At 41.9% G+C, this 14,893-nt stretch overlaps 1 protein-coding gene and 1 long non-coding RNA gene across 12 annotated transcripts in view; one reads left to right on the forward strand and one right to left on the reverse strand.

The window, feature by feature from the left end:
• Positions 1–13,653, forward strand: part of si:dkey-234i14.2 (RNA-binding Raly-like protein) — a 64,342-nt gene extending 50,689 nt beyond the window's left edge. For all 11 annotated transcript variants that reach the window (XM_061814173.1, XM_061814170.1, XM_061814167.1 and 8 more), the window contains 5 exons: positions 2,298–2,342; positions 7,073–7,245; positions 9,118–9,231; positions 10,878–11,026; positions 12,279–13,653. In XM_061814173.1, coding sequence (XP_061670157.1) covers positions 2,298–2,342; positions 7,073–7,245; positions 9,118–9,231; positions 10,878–11,026; positions 12,279–12,317 — 520 coding nt within the window. In that variant the 3' untranslated portion in view covers positions 12,318–13,653. The remainder of the gene's footprint in view (positions 1–2,297; positions 2,343–7,072; positions 7,246–9,117; positions 9,232–10,877; positions 11,027–12,278) is intronic.
• LOC133497907 (uncharacterized) lies at positions 10,905–14,225 on the reverse strand. Its single transcript, XR_009794142.1, has 3 exons — positions 13,931–14,225; positions 12,192–12,300; positions 10,905–11,041 (listed from the first exon to the last, which is right to left on the reverse strand). It is a non-coding gene; the product is annotated as an uncharacterized LOC133497907 (long non-coding RNA).
• Positions 14,226–14,893: the final 668 nt, after the last annotated feature.

Genomic DNA, 14,893 nt, shown 5'->3' on the forward strand with positions numbered 1-14,893 from the left:
GTACTCAAGGCTTGCTTCGTGTAGAATTATAACCAGTTTTTGCACATTATGCCACCCATTTACCATAATTCCCGGCCTACAGAGTGCGCCTGGTTGCAAGCCTCAGCGAGTACATTTGTAAAGGAAATACCATTTGATACATACATACACTGCAGCTGTGTAAAAGCCGCAAGTGCCCACATTGAAACCCACATTGGAACACAAGATACAAAGAAAGATGGTACACAGAAAGAGTTTAATGTTAGCATTGGCGTAAAAGCTATCGCTAACTCGAACAGGGCTGGTTGAAATAAAACTTACCGGTAAATCCCTGAGACACGCCAGTAGCACACCAGCAACATGCAAGCACAGCGCTAACAGGGCTGGTAAAAGTCACTTCCTCGGCACATATATTCCACCCGTCTCATTCTTACCTTTTCCACTCAAGTGCCCCCTTGTGGCCGTTAGAAAAAAATGCACAAATTAGCCGCATCACCGCATAAACCGAAGGGTTGAAAAGCGTGTGAAAAAAGTCAGGGCTTGTAGGCCGGAAATTCCGATATGTACATTCCAGACTGATTTCATTTTTACCTGGTTCCATCAACACTGAAATGAATCTCATCTATCTCCTTTGTCAACGTCCTGTTTCTACAGTATATGGTTCATCTCCGGTTTCATACCAACTTAAAACCTTATTCCTAAACTTGTAGCTAAATGTGAAGTGAGAACTTGAAAAGGTTATGTCTTGCATAGGGAAAAAAAATCAAAGTGGTTTTGACATGTTTGTTGGTTTGTTTGGCTGTGTGAAGGAATTCTTTTTAACACTTTGGAAATTATGACATGGAAATTTTGTGACTGAATCATGCAGCTTTGCCCTCTACATATTCCTTGTCAGTGTATGGAAAAAAATGACCCTTACAGATACACATTTCAGAATTCAAACCAGTACACTTATTGGAGATCATGACAAGAAATGACACACTGGGATTTTTTAACTTTCACGTTTTAAGAATACCGTAATTCCCGGCCTACAGAGCGCACCTGGTTATAAGTCTCACCGAGTACATTTGTAAAGGAAATACCATTTGGTACATACGTACGCCACAGCTGTGTAAAAGCCGCAAGTCTACATTAATCCACATTGAAACATAAACTATTTACAAAGAAAGACAGCACACAGAAAGAGTTAAACGCTAGCGCTAACGCAAGTGCTCATGCCAGTGCTGCACTAAAGCTAGCGGTAATGCTAACAGGGCCAGTTAAAATAAAACTTACCGGTAAGTATCACTGAGACACGCTAGTAACACAGCAGCAACACGCTAGCGCAGCGCTAACAGGGCCGGTAAAAGTCACTTCCTCTGCACATATATTCCACCGGTCTCATTCTTACCTATTCCGCTCGCCCTCTCCCTTGCGGCCGTTAGAAAAAATGCACAAATTAGCTGCATCACCGCATAAACCGCAGGGTTGAAAGCGTGTGAAAAAAAGTCGCGGCTTGTAGGCCATAACTCACGGTAATAAAACAAACCTGTTTTGATGGGAATTTGGTCAATACCGTCAAATTTTCATGTCTTGGTGACTGATAAAAATTTCACACTTCCAACGTTTTACTATGCAGAATGCATTGTAATTTTTGAACACCCGCTTAAGGTACAAAAAGCGGTCCCTGAGCCGAAAAAAAAGTTACTGGTGACTGACAAAACAGGCAGACACAGTGCAGTGCACAGTTCAGAGCTGATCCAATTTATGATTTTTCAGCTTTGTTGGAGGTCTGCATTCGAGTTTACTGCATGGATAAATCCTACAAATGGATTGAAAAGGGATTGAAAAATTTAACCAATGAGTAATAGAGAAGGATGAAGGTGGGAATGAATTATTACAGATGAAAGCGCCCCATTTGAATGAAAGGACAATGAGTGTCAGTGGGGTAGCGACATGGGGGATTATTAGCAGCAATGTGTGCGTGCATTAGGGAGGAATGCTGAGGTCTGACACGCCGTAATATAATCTCACTCAGGTTTAGTGTCACTTTTCTCTCTGCCTCTGAGTTTCCCTCATTACACCAGGAGGTGATGCGTTCACTCGGCGCTACAATATATATGGATTTTTCACCTTGGATGCTGCAGCAGAACAAATCCAACGCTCTTTTTTTTTTTTTTTTACTCTCGGCTGGAGATCATGAACACTGTAATCTTTCCAGATGAAGTGATTGTACGCTGCAACTGCAGCATGTTGACATCCCGGGAGCATGACGTGTAGTTTTGACAAGTACTTTACTAACCCTTCCCTACCCTCTCCTGTTTGTCTCCATTTTGCAGCACCGAGCTGGACCTGGATGACAGCTATGAGGACTACTATGACAGGTACTGGTAGGAAGCAGGCCTCACACCTGACTCAATGTACACTCTGTGTGTTTGTGTGTGCTAAAGAGTCATAAGAGTCTTCCTCCCTGATTTGTTTCGCAACCTTGTCCATGTTTTATTCATGGATGCCCCATTAGTTGTCAGTCAACTCAACCTGCACGTGTTTATGAGTGTACAAAATCATGAGCCTCATTGTGTAATTGCCCTAGTCATTTTTCTCAAGTTTTTGGAAAGTGTGATAAAAAACACAACAAATTCAACAATAGTGGAAAAAAAAAAATCTCAGTTGCCTTGATTCAACCTTTGCGGGTGACATGGTAATTCAAATGTGGAAGCAACCACTCTTGGTTATTATTGTAAGTAATTGTCTTGCATTGGCCTCACAGTTCTGACGATCGGGGTTTAATCCCGGCCCCGCTTGTGTGGCGTTTACATGTTCTCCCCATGCCTGCGTGGGTTTTCCGCGGCCACTCCAGTTTCCTCCCACATTCCAAAAACATGCAACATTAATTGGACACTCTAAATTTCCCCAAGGTGTGGTTGTGAGTGCGACTGTTGTCTGTCTCCATGTGCCCTCCAATTGGCCGGCAACCAGTTCAGGGTGTGCACCGCCTCCTGCCCGGCGGGTTATGCTCCAGCACTCCTCGTGACCCTTGTTAGGATAAGCAGCTAAGAAAATTGATGGATGGATCGCAGTAATTGTCTTGTTTCCCCCCTTTGTTGAGTTATTTGATTGGAAAAATATAAAATCTGCATCTGGTCAAGACTAGACAAAACTTAAAATCCGTTCATCCGTTTTCCATACCTTGTCCTATTCAGGGTGGTGGGTGGGCTGCAGCTGATCACAACTGACTTTGGGTGAGAGGTTAGGGTACACACTGGACTGGTTTTCAATCACGGAGCAAATAGAGACAAATAATCATGTGCACCTACGGACAATTTGGATGTAATAAATCTAACATTGATGTCTTTAGAATTGTACACAATGAAAACTACACACAATAATAACAACCACAATTGCCTCTCAGTGGGAATACAAATTTAGCAATATTGTGAATTCTGAATGTTGCTCTTATTTTGTTTCTCATTATGCATGTATTCCTAATAATGTGGCAAATCATTGAACTGTCCGATTTATATCAAACATACAACTCGTCTACCCCCGCTATTGCTTGTTGCCGATTGCTAGCTTTTGCTAATAAAGTCCACGTTAGTGCACATCAGTTTGCAGCGTGGCACTTACTGTAGTTTGAAAGACTGCAGCTCCAAGTGACTTTGCATTATTGGTCCAAGAGCAAAATTGCTCAGGGACCTTCACACATCCCCAAGGCTTACACGTACAAACACACACATTGACGCTTTGTCGCTTTGTCTATTAACTGTCATGCTTTCCTCGATGCTGTTTTCCTTGCTCTGCATTTTCTTGCCTTTGCTCAGGGGGGCAACACTTGCCACTGATTTTCAATTTGTTTTAACACAGTGCATGATTACCCCACGCTGCTGGCTACCATAAGTGACAGCCGAGTGTGTGCGCGTGTGTTTGTGTACCAACTGTGTATGCACATTTTTACATGCAAGCGCAGCAAAAACTGCAGGCGTTTGCACTTGTGCACCAGTGTTTCTTCTGAGTACCCATCAATGTGTGACACAGAGTGAGGTAACTGGTGTTGTCCGGTATCACCTTGTGGCAACATGAAGGAAAGGTTCTGACACAATGATAAACCGCTCGAGTTGACAAAGTTGCTTTCCAATGGGGTCTAATCCATGGAGACAAAACACACTCACACACATACACACACACACACACTTTGTTGTAATCCTCAATCATCTTCTGAGCTTCTATTTTCTGGAATGACACTTCAGAGCCAGCGTAACAACACATTGTCTGTGTGCCCCTGCAAACTGCTCTGAGGGACTTTAAAGTCCCATGAGCCATTTGGTACCTATGTCTCCCCACATGGACAATGCTCAAAGCCTCTAATCTCGCACATTTTTGGCAGCCTAATACACTTCATCCCGATGTGACACAGCGAAGCGTGTCTGGCTGTGCTAGTGTGTGCACGCGCCGCTGATGAGCACGGTTTGTCTGAGCACTCGGCTCAGCCGAGAGACTTCAGAGTGGAAAACCAAAGAAAACACTTCTCGCGCTGTGACTGACTGACTGCCTAACAGCTCAATCGGTAAACCTGCATTTGTGCACGCAGCTCGACAGCTTGCCTCCCTCTTGTTGTTGGTTTTGGCCACTGCTCGCAAACAGCTAGCGAAAGTCCGTTCTTTTTCACATAATATGTGCAAAAATCCCGGGACATGCCTCTTGATCAATGAATGAATTAATCTGTGTCTTAATTCTTGGGGCCCTTTTTCGTGGCCTGTGGAAATCCACTGCAATTGTGCGCCGCAACTGGGACTCAGGGGGTGGTTAGACCAGTGTTGGTAATTCCGTGGACCAGCACATTTAAAAAAAAAAGGGAGGTCCACACTCCTGTCAATGTGTTTACAGCCGACTTCTTTCGAAACCAATCAAAGCGGCTCCCCTCACTCCCTTCAAATGAGGTGCACTAGTCACGCACTGACAGTTTTGACGTGGCAGAGCGCAGACCACCAAATACTTCATGAGAAAAAAATGTATTTGCTTGAGTCCAGACGTTTATACGGAACTATAAACAGACCAACGTGGGCGGATAGTATAAATTTAGCGCGGGAGGAGACCACACCATGAAGTGGGCACTTGTACACCGTTCACCATTGCTAGCTAGAGATTTTAAAAAAATATGATAATCATAATAGTTATAGCCACGGTGGCTCAGCTGGTAAAGCGTTGGCCTCACAGTTCTGAGGTCCCGGGTTCAATCCCGGACATGCCTGTGTGGAGTTTGCATGTTCTCTCTGTGCCTGCGTGGGTTTCCTCCGCACACTCCAAAAACATGGAACCTCAATTGGACACTAAATTGCCCCATGGTGTGATTGTGAGTGCGGCTGTTTGTCTCTATGTGCCCTGCGATTGGCTGGCAGCCAATTCAGGGTGTACCCCTCACGACCCTCGTGAGGATAACCGCAAAGAAAATGGATGCATGGGTAATAATTATAATATTAACATTAATTGTCAGCATTATCATATAGGTAGTAATAACTTGGTCAATTAATTTATTTTTACAGTGATTCTGTCATGATCCTGCCGCTTCAGCACGAGCTGTGCGGCTGCGCTGATTAGGAGGCACACACCTGTGCCTCATGCGGCCTGATCATCCCCCGTATATGTAGGACCCGGTGACGACTGGTCCCCGGCCAGTTCGTTGAGCTTTATGTCCCGTTCCAGCACTCTCGTATTCCTGACTGAACCTGTGTGTACCGACCTCCGTCCGTTCTCTGACCAACCTTGTAAGCCTAACTCCTTGACACTTCTGCCTGCGTTGTTTCCCCGTGTACCGACTCCTGCCTGTCCGCTCTTCTGTTCTCGTCGCCCGACGTCACAACTACCGCTGCTGCACCGGACTGCCTGCTCGATCCCCGACCTCGGCATACAATAAACGTGTCTCTTCTTGAACTACCTTGCGTCTTCCGAGTTCCTGCATTTGGGTCCTACTCTCGTTTCCGATGGGACGTGACAGATTCAGTGGATTTGGATGCTGGCTGTACACATATTTATGAATGAAAAACATCTCATATGTTTTAATGGTTACATTCTGTTGTTATTATTCAAAATACAGTATTTGAAAGAAAACACAAGATCAACTCTTGTGTAATTTTCATCAGTGTCTGTTTCCATGTGTTTGCAGGTTGATACTGGAGGGTCTCGTACAGGGCACCATTCCAGCTTGATTTGTTCATTTTTACTTAGCTTTGTTGTGATCAGATGGCTTCAATCATATAACGATGTTGAATATGCAGTGATTAATGTACTTTTTGAGTGTGATTTAATTGCAAGTTGACAGACAGTCGCGTTAGTGTAACCGCACATTGAATTGGCCTGAGAGAGGCGTCAGTGGCACCCCCTTACCTGGTGGTGAGCTATTGACTGGCGCTGGCAGGACCAATTACTTGCAGTGACAGTGCAGATAGAGACATGGAGCCCTCCACAAGGGAGGGCCAATTCCAGAGCATGACCAATCTAACAGATGGAAATAACACCACAGAAATTAAAGATGCATATTTTTAAAAAATGTTTTTTTTTTAACTGCATGCTTGACATTATCAGGACTTGTAAAAAAAAAAAAAAAGATTTATTGAATAATGTCTCTGGTTTTCTTTCGCTTGTGCTCCATTATATTCAAATGTTATCTTTACTCAAGTTCAAGTACTTTTATTGTCAGATGTATTATGCACACATGGCATACAATATACCTGGAATCGCCTTCCTCTCAGACCTGCAGTGCTGTCATAAACAACTAAACTAAACAGTTAAAAAAATAAACTAAAATAAGAAATAAAAAAACTACAAAATTAATAAACTGCTCTGTCAATTAATTAAATTAATTTTTCAAAAACTCATTTAAAATGTCATATCCATTATTTTCTTGTAGTTCAATATTTTTCATCTCATCCTTAGCAATCACTACAATTCAAAACTGGTGGTAAATGTATTATTGTGGTTGGTCCAACTTGTATTATTTATTTTTTGTTTTGTTTTTTTAATTTTACTATGAACTTTTTTTTTTTTTTTTACATGTAGCGTATAATGAATCATCTGGTTCAAGTTCATTTGATCTTGTGTGTGTATGTTTTCATTCCAGGGTGTACGACTACCAACGTGTCCCAGCCTCCCTGTCTCCCCTCCCTTCCAAGGGCCCAAGTCTGCCCAAACGATCCCGTTCATCTTCTTACTCCTCCAAGCACAGAGGTAGTCGAGACAAAACCCACTCCAAAAGCTCCAGAGTCCACTCTGCGAGTTCCACCACAGCCAAGTGTGAGTAGTACAGATGTGTTACGGATCAGACATCAAACAACGCACGCTAACCAGCCACGTCATTGTTCGTAGATATTAATCAACTATGGTCACTGAACTATTAGAAACTCTTCTCAGAATCTTCAAGTGCAGTTTTACATCACAAGAATAAAGATATTGTTACATTAATTGCTTTCTGACAAGGCCAGTAGAACTGGAGCATTGCATTCTCTTTCAAAAGGTGCAATATTAAATACATGTGATTTATCTGATCACATATATTGTGCTGGTGGACTTGTAATATTGTGGGTTTTGCGTGTTCAGGGTGTTCCAAAAGTCACTATAGACATCATTTTTTTGTCATTTCAGGTATCATTCAGACAGATGTGAGGCCATCAGTATTTGACAATTTAGGGTTTGCAGTTTTCTCAAATACATGGGGTCGAATCAAATACTTGGGGTCAACAATTCAGAGCGACTGTGAGTGTGGTAAGGAAGTGAAGAAATGGGCGGAAGGTGTCTGGTGTGTTATGTGACAGAAGAGTCCCCACTAGGATGAAAGGCAAAGTTTATAAAACAGTGGTGAGGGCGGCCACGATGTACGGATTACAGATGGTGGCACTGAAGAGACAACAGGAAGCAGAACTTGAAGTGGGAGAAATAAAGATGTTGAGGTTCTAGCTGGGAGTGAGCAGGTTGGATAGGATTTGAAGTGAGCTCATTAGAAGGACAGCTAAAGTTGGATGTTTTGCAGACAAGGTTCGAGAGAGCAGACTTCGATGGTTTGGACATGTCCAGAGGCGAGAGAGTGAGTATATTGGTAGAAGGGTGCTGAGGATGGAGCTCCCAGGCAAAGGAGCGAGAGGAATACCAAAGAAAAGGTTGATGGAGGTTGTGAGGGAAGACATGAGGGCTGTGGGTGTTAGAGAGGAAGATGCACGAGATACGCTTAGATAGAAAAAGATGACACGCTGTCGCGACCCCTAACGGGACAAGCGGAAAGGAAAAGAAGAAAAAGAAGTGTTTGCTGTTTTTTTCCAGCTTGTCAATTAGAAACATTGGAAAATTGTTGCCCGGTAAGATGTTTTTCAGTCCCCAACTGCAGTTTGAGACGTTTTACGGCCATCGTACTACTCCCACACTTGGTAGATGTTCTGCTATCTACCACCATTGATGAAAACACCCAGGCCTTCCGTTCCACACCTGCAGTTTGTCAAGAGGTGACCCTGTTTCACGAAACCTGCCGTGAAATTGTATTATTTGTTGGCGCATTGGCACCCGTAAAGCTTCTCAAACTGCCCCTGAACTGCAGTCTGGGGCAGAAAAACTTGCTGGCAAATTTCAGTTTCTATTGGCAATGTCAACTGGCAAGCCACATGGAAGGGCTTACAAAAACTGCAAAAGCCAGGTTTTCAAATGCTGATGGCCTCAGGTGTCTCTGAATGATACCTGAAATGAAAAAAAAAAGGTGTGGATAGTGACTTTTTTGATGAAGAAAAATATCAAGTTCAGTATGAATTCCCAATAATGTCTAGTTTCCATTTAGATTTCAACCACATATGTCACTGCCAACAAGAAACATTGTCATTTTCCTCTAAAGAGGTAGTGTTTCCCCATTTTTGGACTATCAATTATTTACACATTTATCTTTCATCAAGTATCACACTTGATGTTGTGATTTAGAGCTTATTCAGAAATATAAACATAGTCTATCAATGTTTCCAAACAAGGTCATGGCATAAGTGACTAAGAGCACATAACACCAAAAGGCTTGGAAAAAAATCCACAGCAACAGTCGTATAATCAATGAACATGTAAAGAATGAAGTGTCTCAGTGGTTCTACTGTTTTTGTACATGCGGTTCACATCTCGGTGCTTCCTCCGTCCCTGCAGTGGACATGGAGGAGTTGCAGGTGATTAAAAAGGAGCTGACTCTGATAAAGACGCAGATCGATGGGCTGCTTGACAGTCTTGACAGGATGGACACACACACGAGCGACCATAAAGGTGAGACACTCATTCAGAAAGACTTCAGTGACAAAAAAAAAAAAAAAAAGGTCCAGGGAGGTCAAACGACACATCATCAATCTTTATGTCCACAAACATTTATAAAGCTGAGTCCAGTGTGGCGGGTGACGTTGTACCTGACCAATCCATTATATTTTTTTCACTAGTCAGGAGTTTTGAAATGTTAAACAAGGTCGATATCAACTACGGTTGGGAGATGGGGACTAATGGCAGTTTAATAACATGCTGAATGAACAGTGTGCTTCGAAGCACTTTGACAGATGATGGCTAAAAATTTAATTCTACAAAATTGGAACAGCGCGAGGTACATGAGAGCTGCTGCTGCCCCCTCGTGGAAATCTCAACACATGTTTAGAGCCACGACAACAGGGCAGCACATCACGAGATGTACAATATCGTTTGAAGAATTGGGCTCATTTAAATTGCTAAAAAGAATACAAGATATATTTTTGCGCTAAAAAAATTACAAACCTTCCACGCTCAATCGTGTTATTTAAAAAAAAATCACAATTTGTCAGAAAAATAAAATTCATGAGTCTTTCTTGAATGTTTAGTGTTGAAGGTCCACTGCTTTACTGAAAGTTAGACTGTTTGGTTCTGTGGTGCACGTGTGTCAACTTGATAGGTCATATTTACTGTATGGTGCACCTGATTTAAATTTACGTTCTGTGCAATTTGACTTAAAAATACCACGTTCTAAATTATGGTGACGGTAGACTCTTGTAATAAAGATAACGGTGATACCGCCTGTAAAAAAAATGCCAAAGTGCTTGCTAATAACTGTTAAAAATAAATTTTTTTATTCATTATTTTTTATTTGCGTGGATTTCCAGTCATTCTAGATCATGATAATCAGTAAAGGTTAAATCGAGGCAAAAAAAAAAATGTCATTTTCACTCAAGTTTCTGCTAATGTTAAGACAGTGACTGTGCAGTGCATGTCCAATTTTGTGTGACACAGTGCTTGCTACTTACAAGACAAAAATCATCTAACCTTAAGACTTTCTACATCGCTTTTCAATTTGTTAAAGAAATGATGTACTTGTAAATCATTGATAAACATGTATGTGTATGACACAACACAGAAAAACATTTTCTTTGCGGTCACTATTTTAGGAAATTCAAACCATCTACTTTCACATTTGTGAATTTGTTATCAACATGAGCTGCTACAATTGCAAACAAGATCAACTTTTATTTTTTTATTAGACTTTTTCCTTTTTCTTATGGATTGAATTATATAATACATTATTGATACATTACTGTATATAAAGATTTTATCAACTGTACACACCTATATACATGTCATCTTGATCAGATAATATGTTAGACTTGACAAGGGTTTGCATTAATCATGTGCATGTAATCACTGATTTGGCTTCTCACTTCACATGAACATGTACTGCCGTCAATTTCTATTTTGAAAAAATATTTTGAATAAACACTAGTCACCATGCCTCACACCTTTTTGGAAAAATAACAATTGTTCCCTACTTTAATCATCAGTCTGACACTGTGCCCATCTCTTGATGCAACAACATACAACAAATACAAAATCTCAGTACAGTATCTCATTTTAGACTATTGCTTCTTTCTCGTTTATACGTGTTTGCTGATGTCTTGTAGGGTCCCCTTTGAGGGAGGATAGTCCGGCTTGCTCGCTGTACGCCAGCAGTCCAGAGCACTCCCTTTCTTCCCTCTCTCCACCCAGCTCCCAACATCGACTCCACGGGGAGACCTCCGTACCAAGAGGGCCCAATGATGACCACCGCATGGTAAGAAAAAGAACTCTGGTGGGACACAATCATTCTAATTTGATTATGTATTTGTTTGGTGATATAATTTCATACCCTGACAATGTTGTTTGTATTATACAAAGCAAATTGACTTATTGGCGGCACGGTGGCTCAGCTGATAAAACGTTGGCCTCACAGATTGCTGGGATAGGCTCGAGCACTCCCGTCTCCCGTGACCCTCGTGAGGATAAGTGGCTAAGAAAATGGATTGTGCTGGTTATACAGTATTCCTAAAATGGTGGTATCTAGAAATATGAGACCTGACTTAAAAGGTTGCCAGTTTTTTTTTCTTTGAGTTCCGAGCACAAACTTGAAATATGAGTGTTTTATGGTGGCAGATGAATTAGCCCACCTTCACAACAAAGCACCAATTTGGAAGCTTTAATTAGTAAGTACTCTTCATAATAAAGAGACTTCAAGCTGTTCATTGCCACTTTCAGATGACAGCTACCATAACCCGGTACCACTAATATTTGGATGATTTAACGCCTGTTAAGGTCGTCACTGATGGTGTTGCCCAACAGTGAGGGGTCAGTTACCAGTCTGTGCGAATATGAATGGTTGTCTGTCTGTCTCCATAGGCGTATGTGCCCTGTGATATATTAGCCACCAGTCCCCTTTTGGCACTTAATCCAGCTCCTGACAAATCATAACAAGATGAGATGTGTGTAAAAAAAAAAGATGGTTGGATGGATGGAAGCTTGTTAAGTTGCATATACCATCCATCCATCCATTCGTCCATTTTCTTTGCCGTTCATCGTCACAAGGGTCGCGGGGAGCGCTGGAGCCTATCCCGGCTGTCAACGGGCAGGAGGCGGGGTACACCCTGAACTGGTTGCCCGCCAATCACAGGGCACATAGGGACAAACAGCTGCACGCACGATCACACCTAGGGGCAATTTAGAGTGTCCAATTAATGTTGCATGTTTTCGGGATGTGGGAGGAAACCGAAGTGCCGCGGAGAAAACCCACGCAGGCACGGGGAGAACATGGAAACTCCACACAGGCGGGGCCGAGATTGAACCGTAAGGCCAACGCTTTACCAGCTGATCCACCGCGCCGCCTGCATATACCATGACTCGTGAAATTGAAGTTATGAACATTGACTCTCCAGCCCACCATGGAATCGTGAAAGTTGACTCACCAGACCACTGTGGAATCAATTGGCGATGAATGTTGAGTCACTCTGACCTTGGAATTTCATAATGTCTCTCTTTGTTTGATGCGGCAGATGAACAATCACAGCTTGGACCCTGAAGATGAAATATGAAGCTTGAAGAAAAAGTGCAGAAGACAAGAATGAAGCGACAAAAGTTGTGGAAGAGAACAGCAAATAATGAAGCCAATATCTTTATTCGAAGCTCCACCGGGAGTGCACATATCAAACAACACTGTACATTTGACTGGTTGCTGCAGCTGTATCTGCATTTTAGTGGGGAAAAACAATGAAACAATGAAAATACACACCAAGTACTCATACATGCAAATGAGATGTCCTAGGGTGGACTGAGCAGGAAGGGGTTAAATCTTATTATTTCCAGAGTAGTTGTGAAGGACAGCTGGAGGCAGAATCCTGTGTCTGTATGCATTCCTATTGTGCTGTACCAGTAAATTTGCATGAACACAAAAGCTCCAGCAATAATCCAAATACAGTATTGCGGTGTTAATCCAAATGAGGAATTGGGGTCCCCTGGTGAGAACATAAAAGAATCGGGTACTAATTTCTGTTTATCACAATCGTTTAAGCCTTCTTCTGACTGAAATTGAAAATGTCAGACGAGATTGTACGCGGCAATTTACATATGTTTTGCTCGAAGGACAAGAATGTTTCTGCTGCCTCGTTGGTTTTACTTGAGCAAGGACAGTAAAAAAAAAAAAAAAAGGTTCAAAAGGGTCCTTAGTTTAGACTTTAACAGTCCACTTAACAGAATGAGGTATACTGAATAAGCACATGCTGTTAAAACAATGTGTACGCCTCATACGCAGTAAACCTTAGTATTTTCAGAATGCAGTATAAATGTACTGTTTACATGGAAATAAATGATCTGTCACTCGACTCACACGCCGTGCGTTTGATCAGTCCTTACAATACGAGTAAAATCTCACGGCTCTCATTCAAATTCTGTTCGATTCCGTTATTCTGTATGTACGTGTGTGCCATTTTGAAGTCATTTCAGTACTTTCGAACACTTAGACAAACGATGCAACTCTCTTCCACCACGAGTATGACACAGAGATGCGTCAAAGTGCTGTGACCCAGGTCAGTGTGTAATATTGTGCATTACTGTAAACTTAAATGTAAGTGTTCCGTTGTCTGTTTTCACTTTTGCTTTAGTATTTTGTACAAAAAATATACCTGTATACAAAAACAATAATGTTATCAATTTCATGGTGTTCCATGTTTTGTTGCCATTCATGAGATGAACCAAGTGGAAAATACTCATTGTCACTAGTAAAGGTATTTTCATAATGATTACACAAGTGGACGGGAGTGTGTTTTTATTTCCTAGGTGAGGGACAAGTGACGGCAGGAATTAAATATCAAGAGATAAATATTGGGAAATCGGTGATTGGCTGCCAAGGGTGACTTTCAACTTTCCAATTCAGTAGCAGCAATCTTGTTTTATGGATGGATGGATATACATACATCCTGTATTATGCACTATGTATACTCTTCAGATCATATATGCAACGGTCATCTAATTGCATATTGTTCCGACCATTGTTTTTTAAATTGCGGGTAGTCCTTGGTTTACTCACTAACCAATGAAAATGCAGTAGTAAAGGCATAACTACTGTAAACATTTTCATGGAAACACTTTTTTGCCATATAAATATAAAACGTGAAATTAAAACTTGTAAAAAAAAAATGCATTTTCTTACCTTTACTCTCATGGTTGACTTGTGCATTAAAAAGGCCGAATACTAGTTACTTTTGCTGTCATAAGCCAGCAGTGCAGGGAGGGACCCAAATGCAGGACTTGCAGGCAAAGGCATGATGTTCAACGGGCTTTATCATAAACTAAGTTGTGCACGACAATACAGTCCAAGAAGGCAAGATCCACATAACATGCATAACAAGGTCCGATATCTATGAGTCAACTAAAGAGCATAACAAAAGCGTGACTGGACTATAATGGCACAGTGGTGGAGTAACACTGGATGTGGTAAAGCATACTCAACGAATTGGCAAATGCTCGTGACGTAAACGCCAACATAAATATGTGGTTAATTAACATGCCGAATGCGCAACAGCTGTGACGAGTGCTAGAGGTGGCACCGCCCAGAGCGGTGACCAAGGCACGCCCCTCCCGGCAGTGCTCCAGCCCCGGCACGGTGGTTCAGCCAGAAAAGCGTTGGCCTCACAGTTCTAAGGTCCTCGGTTCAATCCTGGACCCACCTGTTTGGAGTTTGCATGTTCTCCCCGTGCCTGTGTGGGTTTTCTCCGGGCATTCCAGTTTCCTCACACATCCCAAAAACATGCAACATTAATTGGAGACTCTAAATTGCCCATAAGTGTGATTGTGAGTGCGGCTGTTTGTCTCAGTGTGCCCTGCGATTGGCTGGCGACCAGTTCAGGGTGTAAGCGGTGACGAAAATGGATGGATGGATGGATGTTTGATAAGTTCGGTATAGAAACTCAGGTCGGTGAGGAAAAAAGTAATATAATCAGATTGATCTTCATTTGTCAACAGTGTCAAAAACAAATAACTTGTCTATGGTAGTTGCCCTAGAACAACAACAGACATCCATTTTGACACAATAATAATAATTATTATATATATATTTATATATATTGATTGATCGATCGATCGATCGATCGAACATCCCTCTGTGTACATTTTC

Source organism: Syngnathoides biaculeatus, chromosome 3, assembly GCF_019802595.1.
Source record: "Syngnathoides biaculeatus isolate LvHL_M chromosome 3, ASM1980259v1, whole genome shotgun sequence".
NCBI lineage: Eukaryota > Metazoa > Chordata > Actinopteri > Syngnathiformes > Syngnathidae > Syngnathoides > Syngnathoides biaculeatus.